At 36.9% G+C, this 13,961-nt stretch overlaps 1 protein-coding gene across 1 annotated transcript in view; it reads right to left on the bottom strand.

Annotated features, from left to right (window-relative positions):
• Positions 1 to 3,642: 3,642 nt before the first annotated feature.
• The window catches only part of LOC131692986 (uncharacterized), a 164,630-nt gene continuing 154,311 nt past the window's right edge, over positions 3,643 to 13,961 (bottom strand). The window contains exons 2-3 of the mRNA XM_058980422.1: positions 6,634 to 6,653; positions 3,643 to 6,583 (exon numbers count right to left, since the gene is read on the bottom strand). Of these exons, the coding sequence (XP_058836405.1) occupies positions 5,438 to 6,583; positions 6,634 to 6,653 (1,166 nt within the window). The 3' untranslated portion in view covers positions 3,643 to 5,437. The remainder of the gene's footprint in view (positions 6,584 to 6,633; positions 6,654 to 13,961) is intronic.

The following is a 13,961-nucleotide window of genomic DNA, read 5'->3' as shown; positions in this document are numbered from 1 at the left end:
AGAAACTTGGTTTGGTTCACTGCCAAATGTTAACACTTTCCCAACAAGGTCGCTCAGCTGTATTTTTTAATTGATGTCGGCATCATACATTGTTCCGTTAAATTTATCATTTTTACTTTTCTTGTACATGATTCATTGAAGAAGCAAGGAATTTCTAACCAAACATTTGAAAAAGGCCTACTGCCAAATGCAAACAAATCGAATTTTGATGTTCTCTATTAAAATCCTGGGACAGAACCTGTGGATAGATGTTTTCTTTTTCTTTTTTCTGTTCATTTTATCTCTTGTCTTGCATAGCCACTCTTTCTTCCTCACATATTTTACATGGACTGGCTATATTTGACAGTCCCCCCTGACTGCATTTGACGGTTCCCTTTGGCTGCATTTGACAGCTCCCCCTGGCTACAATTGACATTAGGTTTTTTCGTATCCACACGTTCCGTCCCAGTTAAAAACTATCTATCTGACCATGTACATAAACATAGCGCAACAATGGATTATGAAGAATTTTGATAATGATTTTATAACAAATTATAAAAGAGCCCGGCTGATATAAAAGTCCTAACTAGCAATACACTTATTATAAAATGATTATAAAGGATTATTGTAACTGATTCCAAAAGGATTATAAGGGCAGTGAAATACGTACTCAATGAATTAAGGGGTGTGTCTGATGTAAACAATATGCGCAATCAACGAGGGGAACGTCACTTCAGAATAATTGTTATATTCCGTTCGATTTGGCATAAATTTTCATTTTTTTCGGAAATTTTAAAAAATTTAAACAATTTTCTATCACATCAAGTATTGCTAAAATATTTGAAAAAAATTCAATAAATTTATCCAATCTCAATCCAATTTTGCTCGAATTCCGATCAATTTGATGTAACTGGCAACTCTGCATGCTCTATTTTCGAAACTTTCAATAATTCTGGCAACAAAATTTATGTTTCTGTTTTGATTTGTTCCTGTAGTTATGCTGCTGGCATTGTTTTGTTTTGATTTTATCGAGCACTGAAACTGTCAAAACGTGAAATTCGAGCAATTCAATTTATTTTTTGTGACACATTTCAAACTATCCTCGGCCATTCCAAACCATTATCAAGTAATGTCGAAAATTCGAATCCATTTTGATCTAAGCAATGCCAATTTTTATAAATCTAATCAGAATTTCAAATTATAAGTTTATTTCATCAACAAATCACGGCGTGTCGTTCCCCTCGGCAATCAAACTAAATAAAACAGTATTCAATTTTTAAATAGAATTATAATGAATTCGACCAAAACTTCTTTTGCCTTTTTCTCATTTTCAAGAAAAAACGTCGCATCTATGACCAGTACGACAAGGACGGTCTGCTGACCAACGGTTCCGTCCGGTACCACCATAACACACGGCACCGGCGACACATATATATTCACAACATACTAATTACTTATCCTTCCGAAAAAGTAAATAAATTGACTATGCAATTTATCATTCGCTGCCTAGTTATTTCCTGCCAATTTGAGCACGACAGCAGTTGCAGAAAGCTACGGTGCAAAAATGATGGCAACTCGGGATATAATATAAATTTACATATAATTTCTCCTCCCTGATATTCTTCCAGAATGTATAATGCTCTGCATTCTTATCACTCCTATCAAATCCTTCTTACTCCTTATCGTCAGAGGCGAGCACTGTTTTGCATTTGCCGGCTAAATCAACGACAATGCGATAATCGTCAATCGACGAAACTTTTGCTGTAATGGAACTTGAACACGAATAATAAATAATTGTTCCATTCGAAAGCGATAACCTTGTTGTCCTCATGTTTGCAGCTATCATACGCTGATAGGCAATTCTGACCAATGGAAACGTTTTTCGGTATGGGCATTGAACGATCATTTCAACAACTTATCATCGACCGAATTCGTTACCTATAAAGTTCAGGTAAACTTCAGCACCTAAAAATAAGTAATAAATCGGATCATCTTGTTAGGACTTAACCCACGAGCAAACAAACAAATGTGTACAAATCCTTATCCATCATCCAGAAAGCAATCGTTTTATAGCCCAATGCTTGATCTTACGATTCAGCATATGCCACCGGGTTTTGCATCCAGCGCCGATTGGTCAATGTATGAACCAGGGGTGACATTACGCATCTCGAAACGAAAGGTTTATTGCATTCAAGCTTGTGTGAAAAGGTCGATTCGAATTGGTTGCATAATGTGGCACCAGGTTCCCATTGTCCCAATCCTCATCCCCCTTGAGTTGATAGTCTTTCAAAGAGCATCGAAAGTATTCAAGTAATGTAAATTTTAAAAGTCCATGTAAACAAGTCTTAGGTAAACAAGCACACTGAACTGTCAAAAAAGTGAGGTTATACATTTTCATGCAATGCTCTATGTTTTTGACAGGTATATGAATGAATCATTTCAGTATCAGTGATGCCAGGTCTATTTAAACAATAGCCTGCAGTGAAAATATGAAAGTCTGCAGATTGCTACAAAAATCTTCAATAAATTTGACATAGAAATGTAGTATGTATATATTTTAAATGATCAAAAATGTTGAAGGCTTGTGTATAAATTGGCTGGCATAGGCTTTGTTCTGCTAAATATTTGTAATCTGCAAAACATCTGCAGTTAAAATGCAAAATCTGCAGATTTACTAATATATATGCAGATCTGGCATCCTTTTAGTATTCCCCACAGGAAATTCATCCAAATGGTGTAAAAATACGGGGAAACAAGGCAAGATAGGTATTCAGAATATGGGGTTAAATGAGCAGCTTGCACTGTTTTTGATTTTTTCAATAGTTAGAGGTACCAAATCATCGCGACAATCGACAGTAACTAATTGGGGATAAAAAAGGAAGCATCCTATCATATAAAATTTTTTGACGAGAAAGGTCTATTAGGTAAACCGTGTTGAAGGTAGTTTCCATTTAACCACGGCAAAAATTACAACTCATTGACAGGTTTTTTATACTCAAATTTAAGTTGAATTTACCTAATTTTGAGTTCACCCCAAACAACTCAAAAGTACTTTCCTCCACGGAAGACCTCGACTGAGTCGAATCTCTCTTTTTGTTTTTGACAACACTAATAAGTGCGAAAGCGACGCACAACTCAAAAGTAAGTTAAAAGAACTTATTCAGCAGGTTGTTTTATTTAACCGTGTATCATCTGCTTGTGAGGTATGTCATTCACATGATATGATTAAGTCGGAACTCTTCAACCGCAACCGGAAATCCGATCGTTAAAAAATCAATTTTTGTATTTGTATTTTTATTTCATCATTTTTACGAAAGCCTGTTAGTTTACACTGTATTTCAGGTCAAGGAAATAGTTTAGGTTTGACAATTGCATAGAGTTAGAGGTACATATTTTGTTAGTCAAGGGAATTCAATCAATAGCAGCTTATGAGAGCGTTTACTCATTCATTCCAAACTAAGTTTGTGCAAATCGGTTAAGCCATCCTGAGTAAACTGAGTGACACACACAAACATTTTCCGATCTCAAACTGACAAACTGTAGAATGCTGTGACACTCGCCTCTCCGGGCCTCAGTAGGATAATTGAGTTTTGAAGTGATTGCATAGCTTTTCTTTATACGAGAAAGGCAAAAGGGGTTAGTAAAAAACATTTGTACTTCTTATTTGTGTGTTCGGATAGTAATCTTATACCACAATTAGCTCATAATAACTAGAACAGCAAAATTTTAACTACATCACTGAGATGATTTTTTTTATTTTTGCTTATATTCAATATTGCACTAATAATTAGCTTCACATCAGTAAATAAACCCATTCAATAGTCCCTTTAACATTAAAGAAATTAAATGAAATCGAATTAGACTACTTCCTTTGTTATAATTGTGTGCCCTTCTCAAAATTGTAATTACAAAAAGCTGCAAATTTCGTTGACAGTTCTTCTCTTATATAAACCATTCTATTTATTGCACAGACTAACAAAAATAACATGCAAATAATTCTTCGCTAGCTTCAACAGTCATTTTTATATTTTAATACTTGTCGCATATTCGGTGATGGTGCTAATGCAATATGCGCAAGTGTACGGAGGATCACTTGTGGAAAATTATTACCGAACATGACAGATAAGCCATATGATTGTGATTAGGACCATGTACAAAAGGTGTAGCTAGTGTTCTGGCAAAATGAGTGGAACGATTTTGTTATAAATTATCTCATAATCTTATATCTGTTTGTCTGTGTTAATAACATTAGTTTGTGTATTTGCTTACCAGCATTATTCCTATGGACGTATAGTCTTAACCCATTATGTCCTAGCGTATGAAATTTCATACGCAAACACAACACATTTCAGGATCATACTTGTTATACAATAAAGGAACGCCTTCAAACTTCTGGTCTTCTGTGAACGTTGATTAATATCCTATAATTTATAATGTGTATGCTTAATAATCTTTTTTTTATAAAATTCCATTGTGTTTTCGAATGGCCAAGTTGGACAAAATTCAAACCAAATTATACATATTAAATTTCTCTTCTAAATCACTAATTCTTGTTTCGGATTGAGAATGAATGGCCATGAGAGGTGTGAAAGATGCGGCTCAGTGCGAAAAAAAATTGAAGAAATTGGTGAAACAATTGCAAAAATTCTGCTGGTAGTTCAAGGTAAGAAATTTCATGCGCTAGGCTGCACCGATATCTTTTTTTCCTATGGTAAAATTATTTCCTCTTTAGGATCCGGAGGGGATTCACAACTTTCTCGCTGATTTTAACGTTGAATCAGTGCTTTCAATGTTAACAAATGAATATTTTTTTATGTAAATTCTTGTAAGAAAATGTTCTTTTTCGTAAAATAATTGCAAATATTGAGGGAAAGATGGTTTGATGCAACGTACCAATCATGCGACAAAACGGCACGAAAGAGGTGAGAAGTGATAAAATCATTCAAAAAAGGTTGAAGATATTATTCGATTTTATGCTAAATATAAGGATATTAGGCGAAATTTCTCTGTAATGATTTGTTGATACCCTATCAGCCCAGCGTATGAAATTTCATACGTTTGTTTTTCGCGCAACAAAAGTTTCAAAGAGGTTATTTTATTTTTTCCATTCTTAATTCGGCATAATATGAGGGCTCACGAAGTATTTTATAAATTATCAAAAGTTTTAACATAGCTGGGTTATGATGGGTTAATATAGATTCAACCAAGGAGCTTTTATTATCGGGTTAGGCGATCATCAAACACGCCGTTGGTTTCTGTTTTGTTTCCGAAACGTCAGATAACATCATATACTAGTTATGATAATATGTCTTGATCATGATTTTTGTATGCTTGGATTTCCGTATGTTGTTCGCTGTCATCTTTCTTTCACGCAGCCTCCTGTGCGCGTACCATACTTCTCACCTACTTACTGCCAAAGACGAATCACCTTAGAAATCCAAGAAACTTGCATTTAACCTTACCTAGGTGGCAAGTAATCTCGAGGTAGTGATGACGAAAACTTTCCGTCTGTTTGTCCGGAAATTGAAAATCCTGATTGGCCTGGTCCACTCAAAAAGGAAGTAGTCGACGGAATATTTGCAGTTGAATAACCTGTTGGAAGAATGGCTGGAACTTGTGCACCTGGTGGAAAAACTGTACCAGATAGCGCACCCACGTAACTTCCGATTGGATTAGTCGGATATCCTGATATAGCCATCGGTATACTATTCGTTGCACCCATGTAAACCGCGTTTGATGTACTAGAAGGGCGCGTCACTTGTGGTCGACCTGTATACGACGCAGTTATTGAAGCAGTACCAGTTGGTCCTAAAGCACCAGCACCTGAAGTTGGTGGCGATCCCGGAAATCCATTGACTGCTCGATGCCCTGTTTGTGAATAATCATACAAATTGGCGTTTTTGTCATACAAGCTAGCAGCATTAACACAATCGAACATATTCCACCAGACGCATACAAAGTGGTCTTGGCTGAATATTGTGCCGTTAGGACAAAGAAAATCATAGGTTCTGTTGGCGACACATATATGAAATACTTGGCATTGAGCTTCTACATCAGCGTAATATCCAGGGAATGGTTGTTGTTTGCAGTCAAAAGATGTTGCAGGTATTTCGGAAAAAAATGGATAATCTGTACCTGGTTCACCAGGAATTGCAGAATAGTCTCTTATATCATTTTGCTCCTCAAGTTTAAGTCCAAGTTGAATGTTGGAATCAACTCTGGCTTGTCCTTTGCCAGAACGGGATCCAAAATCTACGAATCTTGAACTATCGCCAGAATAACCAGGAGCAGAGACACTAGATCCAGTTCCACTAGCAGTTCCAGGGAATGTGCTTCCAGCAAAATTGGCCTGTTCTACTGAGGGATGACCGATGCTTCCGGCGAGACTAATAGACTCTGCTTGATTGATTGAAGGTCCAGAAAGTTTACTTGTAGAATAAGCCGTGCCTTCGATTTGATATGATGGTGTAGTAGTTCCTACAATTCCTCCAAAATTTGATGGCAATGGGTAATTTATTGGAATTGTTCCATCGAATCCGGGCTTACTGGTACTAGCGATGTTCAATCCAACGTTCGGTTTATCATAGTTATACCTAGTTTGCGCCTAAAATAACATTTGTAAATAAGCTAGTGATATGGTTTTTAACTTCTCACCTTGCAAACAACACAAAATACTGTAAATATAAAATAAATAAAAATAAATTAGAATGGGTTCGTCTCATACTTAAGGTGAAGTGATGCCAAAATCACAACAAAGGGTCGGTTATGTTCGGCTTAAGGACATGCTGAATAGAGCCACAAGGTGGCAGCTAATATGGATGCCGTCGTTTCTGCTTCTTCTTTTTATTTCATCGTCAAAATCAAAACATTGCATTGGCGCGCAAGACAAAATCTTTTGTAACTTGAGTGTCTTGTCTCAGATTGCTTAGAAATTGTATCAATGTATGCAGGCATGTTAGCACAAGCTGATGGTTCTCTTCACGGAATTTTGATTCGTTTGGGAAATTTGTACCTTTTTATTTTTCAAACAAATGAAACACGTGGTGCAAAAACCAGTCAGCTGATTGCTGAACGATACGCTTGTGTGCGTGCCATCTCATATTGGTATAGTACTTTCCAGCCGCACACAGATGCTGAACGTAACCCGAACATAGCCGAGCATAACCGAACCTTTGCTGTGATTTTGGCATCGCTTCACCTTAAAGAGATTAGAATAACAAAGAGACGCCATGTTCCGTTTGGAATTCCAATTTTACTGTCAATGTCATTCCAAACGAACAAGAGAGTTGTCAATCGTAAATGTTTAGCATTATGTGGCATTGCTTTTAAGGAAGTATTGTTATCCAATTCATTAAAATTACTCAAGATTTTAAAGATAACAATTATATCCTCAAGCCAAATTTGTTACAATGCCATCGTGTTTAGAAACGCTAAAGAGAAAAGGGCTTGGTTTTATGGGAGCACGAAATTTAGCATGAGGGTAACGAATACCAAATGATGCAAATAATAAATTTTGGCCTATGGTTTTGCTGCTGCAAAATACGATGCCTGCGGATATAACTATGTTTTAGCTGGTCGAGGAATTCAGCAGACCAGAAGTCGCATCGGATTTTTATATTGGTTAGAAGAAACAAACGGAATATTGTTTATTGCTTTGAAAGTTGGATTTTTGATACACTTCGCTATCAAAGGCGTTGTTTATGTTAAAGGCCCGCACAGAGTGAAGCCAAATCTACCTATCGAACAGTCAGATGGTTACCTATCGTGCAAAGTAAACATTCTTCTTTCGGAGAACATGCAAGAAAAGTATTAGTGTTGATAAAAATAATATCATGGCCAAATATTTCAATCGACTAAACCAGACACTGTATTCAATTTATTATACTTTTTTGTAACAATGTAAAATAAATTACATGGAATAGTAGTATGAATGAAGTGCTACAAGCCATGAAACAGTATGTTTTCAATTCACTCTATATCAATTTACTGTGCGACTCGATTGGAGGCATTCAAAGTTACAGCAAAAACTGTGGGTGCCAGGAACAAATAAGAGGGCATCATTTTAGGCAGTGTTGCGCATTCCTCTGTACGGGACTCTATAATACCTAAGAGGCGAACCCTACACGGGACAAGAATATTGTCAATAAAAATATTGTCAAGACTGCTTCAATACGTCAATCCCATTTGATTTCTACATGATCAATATTTTCAAGATACCCTTACACGGTCAATATATTGATCCATAATCGATTTATTGACAATATTTCTGCACGTGTAGGGTCCGCTTTAGTATAATACCACAGACTCTATTCGCTATCACACTTTTTTCTCGGTTGCCAAATGAAATGATATGAAATCGACAAAAAATTAACTTTTTCGACCAAATATATCTATATTAAATTTGCAAAAGGGCGAATAAGATTTGTAAACAAACTTTTATTTCGATGGTTTCCAAGATGGTTTCTCTTAATTTATTATAATTTCGAAGCAGAAAACAATTGAAATTACTTCTACGAAGGGTAAAAATTTACATTAACTCATATTTTTCATGAAATTCCACTCTACAACAGACTAATGAGCGAAACAAGTTTGTTTACAAAAACACTTTCGCCCTTTTGACGAATTAATATTGATATTATTAAAACAGCTAGACTGGTAGCCATAGGTCTGTTCCAGTACCAGGAGAGACTGGAAGTACTCCGGAGAAAATCGTTCCTGTACTCTCTTCTTCTCTTTTTTCTTCTTCTGGTAGCAAACCGGAGTAAAAAGGAGCAAAGATTTTTTGCTCCTGTTTACTCCGGAGTGACTTCCGTGTACTGGAACAAACCTCATGCTAACCTACCAGCTACTAAAAGTAAGAAGAAGTTTGTTTTCGACACTTTTCAATGTCAGTAATCTGTCAGGTCAAACCCAGTTAAACTCATTCCGGAACCGGTTCGGATTTCTGAATGGAGTCAGTATGGATTCCAAATCAAATGCAACAACCGATTCCGAAACAATCGGTTTCAGAATCGGTTGATGCATTTGATTTGGAATCCATACTGACTCCATTCAGGATTCCAAATCAAATTCCGAATGGTTTGACCGGGAAGGAGTTGCACTTTTGATCGCACTTTTGATTCATCACACTTTCATACTGTGCAGTTCGATTTGGTGGGAACTGTGCAATAACAACAAACAAGTTTGGTGAGGCTTGCACATTTGCGGTGTTGCCTGTGACCTGTAGCCTGGTTGCTAGTTGAATTGTTTTCACTGAATTAAGATGGCGCCTCTTTGATATTCTAGTCTCTTTAGTTCGGCTATGTTCGGGCTACGTTCCGCATCTGTGTCCGGCTAGAACGTACTATACCGATAGAAGATAGCACACACACGAGCGTATCGTTCAGCAATCAACTGACTGATGTTTGCACCATGTGTTTCATTTGTTTTGAAAAATAAAAGGGTACAAATTTCCCAAACCAATCGAAATTTCGTGAAGCGAATCTATTCAGCTGCACGTGCTAAGATGCTTACAAACAGTGATACAATTTCTAAGCTATCTGAGATAAGACATTTAAGTTACAAACGATTTCGTCCTGCGCGCCAATGCAATGTTTTGATTTCGACGATGAAATAAAAAGAAGAAGCAGAAACGACGGCAGCCATTTTAGCTGCCACCTTGTGACTTTGTTCAGCATGTCCTTAAAATCAATTCAAAATATAGAACAAATCACATCAATAAAATTCCTTTTAAGGCCAATTCGTTTTATCTTTGCACAATACCGGAGTAACATTCACTACACTCGCTCATAGTCATGCCCACACTACACCGGTGTAATAACCTGTCGAAAAGTTCTTAGACTGAATTTAGACGTTTATTGTACTACTTAAACGAGTGCAAAAATGTGTATCAATGCATTTATGTTTATGTTTATTACCTTCACCAACAAGCCCCTTGGCCCCAATGGTGGTTGCTTAAACTAATTACATTTTAAAATTGACAACATTTTCGCTTTTATAGCATTCCGCGTCCGGTTGAAGTCGAAGGCCTTCGCCACACTGTTAAAAATTCGTTGGAGTCCGGTTACAGCGCTCTGGCAACCATAGTTGGTTCTCCTGAACGGAACTCGCAGACTTGCCATACTTAACTGTATTCCTACTGCACTGTTAACCTTATTCGCTTGAACCTGAAACTGAGTCATGTTCTAACCCCAACCGCTGTCAGTTCATACATTTTGACAGCAGTTGGGGTTAGGACCTGACTCAGTTTCGCCTCAAACAAAAACCACATTAATTAACCCTACACACAAAATAATATCCTTGTAAATATCTCGTAAATATTACAATAAAACAGTGTTCAAACTTACTATAGTTCAAAATGTTCACAATAACAAAAACTGAAGTCAATTTATTAGTATTATCACAGAGAACAGACGTCTAGGGGCAGATCACTTGTGATGCATTTTTAAAAATCAGCGAAATTAAATGTATTTATTTCCATCAAAATATAAATTCATAATGTATTTTGCGTTGCGTGCAATGTTTTTGCGTTGCGTGTAAGACGTCAAAACCCTACAGAAAATGTAACCCTACATTAAACAAGTGGATCAGCGTAGGACGTTTGTTAAACAAACTTTTCTGCGAGGGAGTGCAAAGCTGATGCAAAAATGGAAATTAAATGCATTTTTTTCTAATTTGATGCAAATTTTTTATGCATTCTTAGAGTGATCTGCCCCTAGACAGACGGTTTCGAGGGTAGTTGGGATATCCAAACCAGGTGCGCTACTGTCGTCATGTTTTTTGTGGCTGAGTTCGACAGAATTGACAGCGGTTATTCCTCTACCCAGTCAAACTAGTCCGGAACCGGTACGGACTTCTAGCATGAATTCCAACTCAAATGCATCAACCGATAGAGACGGAATCGGTAGTTTTCTTTGAGCAAGATTCCATACTGAATCCATTCAGGATTTCGAACTGGTTCGGGATGGATTTGACGGATAGCTGGGATAGGTTGGTGTAGCAGCGCTAGTGTTTATCGTATATCGTAATTCAAATGTTTACACACGATTTTTAAATATTTTTGTTCGATCATGGATGTCGGTGACATGTTCGATTGGTAGATTTGGCTTCATTCTGTGCGAGCCTTTATATAAGTAAACAACGCCTTTGGTTTACCCAACCGTTCTATTTGTTGTATACTTTAAAACGCGATTAGAACTGTGTTTTGACGTAGGACTACGTCTTTGTTTTCGATATGGGGGTGCACTCTGCAAATTCTACAAAAATGGTATGTAACGAAAAGTGGTCCAATTTTAAACGCATATAATTCAGCCATCTCACGATAAATTTTCAAATTTTTTGCACAAATCGCCCCGAAATACTTCTAAGAATAGATTCCAATAGATAAACCCAAAGATTTTTGATATCATAACATTAAAAAATTAAATAATATACAACCTTGTCAAAATATCGCGCATTTACACACAGAAGATAGCGCTTCCCAAGCCCTGTACGACGGATTGGTGTACCTAGCGCGCAACGCTTCTATGAATGACGTCATCATCGACTATTTAAAGAACGGACTTGGCCAGACACGCTCAGTTCCCTGTTGAACGGCTGGTGAAGCAGGTCACTGCGCTGTGTTTTTTACAGCCAGTGTAGCTGAGCTAGAAGTCCGTTACACTGGCTGTGGAGGGACGCTACCTTGTGTCGGCCAACAGGCGACCGCTCCAACTGCTTCCTAAATGCCGCTGTAATGTTGCCAGTAAATTTTTGGTTTAACTAGCACATGTATTTGCTATTTGCGCTTGAAATTAAGTAATGTAGTGGTAGTAATAAGCTTCCCATTTTGGTTTAAACGCAAGGACAGTTTTTAAAACAGGATTTGATTAATTAGTTTAGCTCATCTAAGCAATTTCATCAATTCTGTAATTTAAAAGGAATTTTACGGAACTTGGTGAATTTGGCCCCACTTGCAACTGGTATAATCAACCTGCACAAAGTGTTGCATAACGTAGGGCTGTTTTTGGAACAAAATGTGTTATCATTCAGCCCTTCGCTATGCAAAATCACGATATGGCAGATGGGCTAAGCGCGGCCGTTCCTTTCAATCGGGAAAGGCCGCGTGGAATTTTGGTGAAATGCGCTAATAGTGTCGTGGTGGTACTAGTTGTCTCTTTCGCTCTACCCATCATCATCAGCGTTGACTCATTTTGCATTGTACGCTTGGGTTCAATGTTTTGGGGCGAATGTGTTGGTAGGTAGGGGAACTGGCGGTAAAATGAACACGTTAAGCAAAGTCATTATTTTCTAACTAAGTGAATGAGATATTACAATCACCTTATGCTTCTTGTTAGACATGTTTTGTACATATCTGCTAAAAATACTTCGCCATAAACACATTTTTTCAAACATGATTCTTGATTTCTAAACATGTCCAAAAATGAGACATGTTTATAGCGAGTGGGTAAAATGAACATGTGGCGGTGGTAAAATGAACAGCTTCTAGTGACCTGCAAAATGTCCTGTATGTATGCAATGCGCAGCGTTGGAAAGCATTTTCCGATCAATGCTAATATCCCAACAAATCATGAGCTTTGCATACACACAGGGCATTTTGCAGGCAAAAAAAATTGTCACGGAAGAATTGAATTTTCATAACATAATATTAACCATTTTACAATCCTGTGGCATCGAAATACATCTACAAACTTGGGGTTATCCATAGGTGTTTGAACTTTTAGGATCTGTTTGAGAGCAACTAGAAAGCTTGTTCTATACATGAGATGTGATTATATTGTCTAAAATTTGATTTTTCTTCACCGGTCCGGGTGTTTTTTCCCACACACTAAGTACTAAGAAAATAAATATTTTACATTATGTAGTATAGTCCTACGTCTACAGTTCGTGCAACCCCATAGGGCTGCCCCTTGTAGTTTTAAATACATAGGGCAGGACAGATACTCTGACTGCATAAACTGGGAAAACAGTTTTAAGTCCAGTAACGCTTAAGATATGGCTTGAATTTTAATCGAAAAAGAACACCCGCTTAAACTGCTGCTGGGGCGGTAAGTTCTGTTTTAAAATTTTCCGTTTTGTGCAGTACGAAACAAAAGTGTTTGAAATTAGAAAACAAAAAGTTCTGCTGGGAATGTGATTGTTTCCGATGCAATTACACTCAGGTTTTTTTTACGCGGGGGATACAGGCTGCGTAAATGAAAACCGCGTAAATTTCAAAAAACGCGTAAATGAAAACCGCGTAAATTTCAAAATCCACGTAAAAAAATACCGCGCAAAAAACCGCGTAAAAAACCTGAGTGTACTCTCCTATATAAAATACTACGCTGCTGAACAGTGCAATAACTAGGGTAACAGGGGTATTTTGGACCGCTTTAGTCATGAGAAAAAAATCTGAAAAAATACGGTTTGGCTATTTATTCTGGATCATTCAATAGGCTAATATGTACGGCCTTATCATTTTTTGGATATGTTGTATTCTATATAGTCAAATAAACGTAAATACTTGGGAAAAATGATAAATAGTGAACGCGCATTTTTGTTATTTTGGACCAGTGAATTTTATTTTGGACCGTAAACAAAGCACATTTTGGACCATTGACTTTCCTTTGTGCCATTGCTGCAAACATATTTTGGACCGATCTCGAAACATATTTTGGACCATCCAAATGTTCACATATCTTTCTTTGTATGATGAATTTGTACATGATTGGGTAAGAAGTGCTTTTCTGGGAACAAAAAGAGAACTTTTTTTAAATGCAGAGTAGATATGCAACGAGGTGTCAGAGTTAATTGGGAGCATGGCGATAATATGTTATCGTTTGGAAATAGCTCACATATTTCGGACATACTTAAAATAACAATTTCAATACATCTGATTACTTTTTTCAACCTAAAATCGATATCTTATGTATTTTATAAGCATAATAACGTTATTTGAATGATTGAAATGTATATACTTTAGAAATAATAACTCGTCGATGTTG

This window comes from Topomyia yanbarensis, chromosome 3 (assembly GCF_030247195.1).
Source record: "Topomyia yanbarensis strain Yona2022 chromosome 3, ASM3024719v1, whole genome shotgun sequence".
In the NCBI taxonomy this organism is placed as follows: domain Eukaryota; kingdom Metazoa; phylum Arthropoda; class Insecta; order Diptera; family Culicidae; genus Topomyia; species Topomyia yanbarensis.
Note: the sequence above shows the minus strand (reverse complement) of the source record. Positions and strands in the feature narration are given on the sequence as shown.